The sequence below is a fragment of the Haplochromis burtoni genome, unplaced genomic scaffold, assembly GCF_018398535.1.
Source record: "Haplochromis burtoni strain Fernald_Lab_line unplaced genomic scaffold, NCSU_Asbu1 Contig_361, whole genome shotgun sequence".
Lineage (NCBI taxonomy): Eukaryota > Metazoa > Chordata > Actinopteri > Cichliformes > Cichlidae > Haplochromis > Haplochromis burtoni.
In genome coordinates, this window is record NW_024582722.1 from 345,889 (window position 1) to 349,430 (window position 3,542).

At 52.0% G+C, this 3,542-nt stretch overlaps 1 protein-coding gene across 1 annotated transcript; it reads left to right on the forward strand.

Moving 5' to 3' along the window:
• The first annotated feature begins 234 nt into the window (after positions 1-234).
• Positions 235-1,040, forward strand: LOC121811915. Its single transcript, XM_042228880.1, has one exon. The coding sequence runs from the start codon at positions 259-261 to the stop codon at positions 901-903; it is 645 nt and encodes a 214-aa protein (XP_042084814.1). The 5' UTR covers positions 235-258; the 3' UTR covers positions 904-1,040.
• The last annotated feature ends 2,502 nt before the right edge of the window (positions 1,041-3,542 follow it).

Consider the following 3,542-nt stretch of genomic DNA (forward strand, 5'->3'; position numbering starts at 1 on the left):
TTATTCCTTCCTAGTTAAATTTACCCTTTTTAATTTTTCATATTTATTTCCTATCTTATTCATGCTTTTCTTTGTTTTCTTTAGGTCACTCATGTTTACCTGCATGAGTTCGAGAGCTGTGCATATTGAGGTAATCGAATCTCTGGACACATCCAGCTGCATAAACGCCCTCCGCCGCTTCTTCGCTCTGAGAGGCCCCGCCAAACAGCTGCTATCTGACCGTGGCACAATTTTATTAGCACTTCAAAGGAACTTGGAATGGATAAATCACTCCAACAGTACCTAACTATCCAAGGCTGCAGTTGGGAGTTTAATCCACCACATGCATCCCACATGGGAGGCTCTTGGGAGCGCATGATCGGAGTCGCCCGCAGAATCCTGGACTCCATGCTACTACAAAATAAGGTTCAACTGACTCACGACGTGTTATGCACACTCATGGCTGAGGTTACAGCCATAATAAATGCAAGGCCGCTCGTCCCAGTGTCCTCTGATCCAGAGAACCCTTTCGTCCTATCCCCTTCAATGCTCCTTACGCAGAAATCTTGCCTCCTATCCCCACCTGGAGACTTTTCGGATAAAGACCTCTACAACAAACAATGGAGACGGGTCCAAGCCCTTTCCAACCAGTTCTGGACACGCTGGAGGCGAGAGTATCTACCCACATTGCAGCAAAGGCAGAAATGGACCGGGTCGCGCAGAAACCTCCAAGTTGGTGACCTGGTTCTGCTCAAGGACAAGCAGGTTGCACGAAACAGCTGGCCCATGGCCAGGGTCACTGCCACATTCCCAAGCAAGGACGATCGAGTAAGGAAAATTGAGGTAAAGACATGCAATCAAGGGTGCATAAAGACATTTATGCGACCAGTTACAGAAGTTATCCTCCTCATGCCAAAGGACTGAATGCATAATGTTTGTTTAGCATAGTGGCCTCCCGAGGCCAGGCGGGGAGTGTGTTGCCCTTAAGGCATTTCTCTGAATAAATAGGTTCATAAGTTTGAAATAAATAATTATAAAAAGATTTGCCATTAAAAAATTAATATGTGTTGTTAAATGAATAATTCATGCGTTACATACTGTGGCGGAGGCGTGGCCCCGGGCGCAGCTGCAGGGGAGGAGTGGAGCGGAAGGCTCAACAGGGCGGCGCTGCGAGGCCGGTAAGAACAGCTGATGTTGTTTATGGACTGATGATGGTCTCCCTCCGCTGTGTTTATAGTGAGACGAGGAGGAGCGGCCAGAAGAGAGATCAGCTGGGCTCGTGAGCTGTCAGACTGTGTGACTGAGTCAGCTGTCAAAACAACAACACTTGAATAAATGTGGAAGTTGGCTGTACCTACCTGTGTGTGCGTGTGTCTGTGCCTGGTGTATTCTACACATACGTTTAAGTTAAAAGGAAAATATCACTAAAATGTATTTCCTGTTCTGGCGGGGCACTTCCGGTTCCGGTCAAGCACTTCCGGTTTTGGTCAAGCACTCGGTTTTGCTGAGAAACAGGCTCCTCATGCTAAAGGCAGTATGGAGATGTAATCAAATGCCATCTACTCCGAATTATCAGGCTGGAACGCCGTAAGTTACTTTATATGACAGTTTATACAGATAACCATCAAGGAAAAGAAGTCGGCACTCAAAGTGTGGCTTCAATCCCGCAGCGATGGCGACTACCAGCAATACAGGGCCCTACGATCGGCCGCAAAGAAGGCGGTAGCAGCGGCAAAGGCATCGCACTATGACCAACTGTATGAAGAGTTGGACACGCCCGGAGGAGCGAACAAAATCTACCGCCTTGCCAGCAGCCGCCATCGAGCAACACAGGATATTGGCCAGGTCAAACACATCAAGGATGCCAACCATCAAACCCTCCGCGACCCGCCCGCCATCCTCAATCGCTGGAGCGAGTATTTCTCCGATATCTGCAACGTGGAGTTCCCTCACCAGCCAATCCACAGTGCCCCGCCCGTCCCAGGACCTGTCCCGCCAATCACCATCAAGGAAGTGGAAACAGCCGTTAAAAATATGAAGAATGGCAAAGCGACCGGACCAGACGACATACCAGCCGAAGTCTGGAAGCTGCTCGGGCGCCAAGGCGCCTTAGTCCTCGCCAGCCTGTTCAATAGCATCATCAGAGACGGGACCGTCCCAGCAGCCTGGTCAACCAGCATAACGGTGCCCATCTGGAAAGGGAAAGGCGATGTGGCTGAATGCTCCAACTACCGCCCGATCCGACTCCTAAGCCATACCATGAAGGTTTTCGAACGGATCATCGACGCCAGGATGCGAGAAATTGTCAACTTAACGCCCAACCAATGTGGCTTCGTCAGGGGGCGTGGCACGACGGACGCCATCCATGCTGCCCGCCTGCTTTTGGAGAAGCACCGAGAGAAGTCCAAGACCATCCACATGGCCTTCCTTGACTTGGAAAAGGCGTTTGACCGTGTCCCACACGACCTCATCTGGCACTCCCTGCGATCACATGGAGTTCCTGAAGCCTACGTCAACTGGACAAAGCTCCTCTACCGACAAGTCAAGACCATCCACATGGCCTTCCTTGACTTGGAAAAGGCGTTTGACCGTGTCCCACACGACCTCATCTGGCACTCCCTGCGATCACATGGAGTTCCTGAAGCCTACGTCAACTGGACAAAGCTCCTCTACCGACAAGTCACCAGCGTGGTCAGAAGCCCAGTGGGAACATCGCCGCCCTTTAACATCAATGTGGGCGTCCACCAAGGCTCGGCACTCTCCCCGCTGCTCTTCATCCTTTGCATGGACACTGCGACGGCGGATCTCCAGTCACCCCATCCCTGGACACTTCTCTACGCCGACGATGTCTTCCTGGCCGATGAATCGCGAATAGAACTGCAATACCAAACGCAGCAGTGGAAGACTCGCCTAGCTGACTTCGGCCTGAGGCTCAACACCAACAAGACCGAATACTTAGAGGCTGGCCCCCAGACCGACGGCACGATCAGCGTCGATGGAGAAAATCTGGCGAAAGTACCTCATTTCAAATACCTCGGATCGATGATCAGCAATGACGGCGATATCCTACTAGATGTACGAGCCAGGATCAACGCAGCGTGGATGAAATGGCGCCAAGTCACCGGCGTCCTGTGTGACCGAAGAATGCCCAATCGCCTCAAGTCAAAGATCTACAAGAGTGTAGTGCGCCCCGTCGCCCTCTATGGATCCGAGTGCTGGCCAGCCACCGCAAAGCACGAACAAGCCCTTCACACGATGGAAATGCGGATGCTGCGATGGTGCCTAGGCCTGACACGATGGGACCACATCATGAACACCGACGTTAGAAAGAGGATGGGAATCGCGCCAATCACTGATAAGATGCAAGAAGCGAGGCTGCGGTGGTACGGACATGTGGTACGGAGCGATGAGAACTCAGTGGTGAGAACAGCACTGCGGCTCAGCCCCCAAGGACGTCGACCTAGAGGCAGACCAAAGCGGAGATGGATGGACCGAATCAAGGACGACGTGAAGAAGATCGAAGCCGATCTGACCGACGCCCTTGACCGACCCAAGTGGAGACG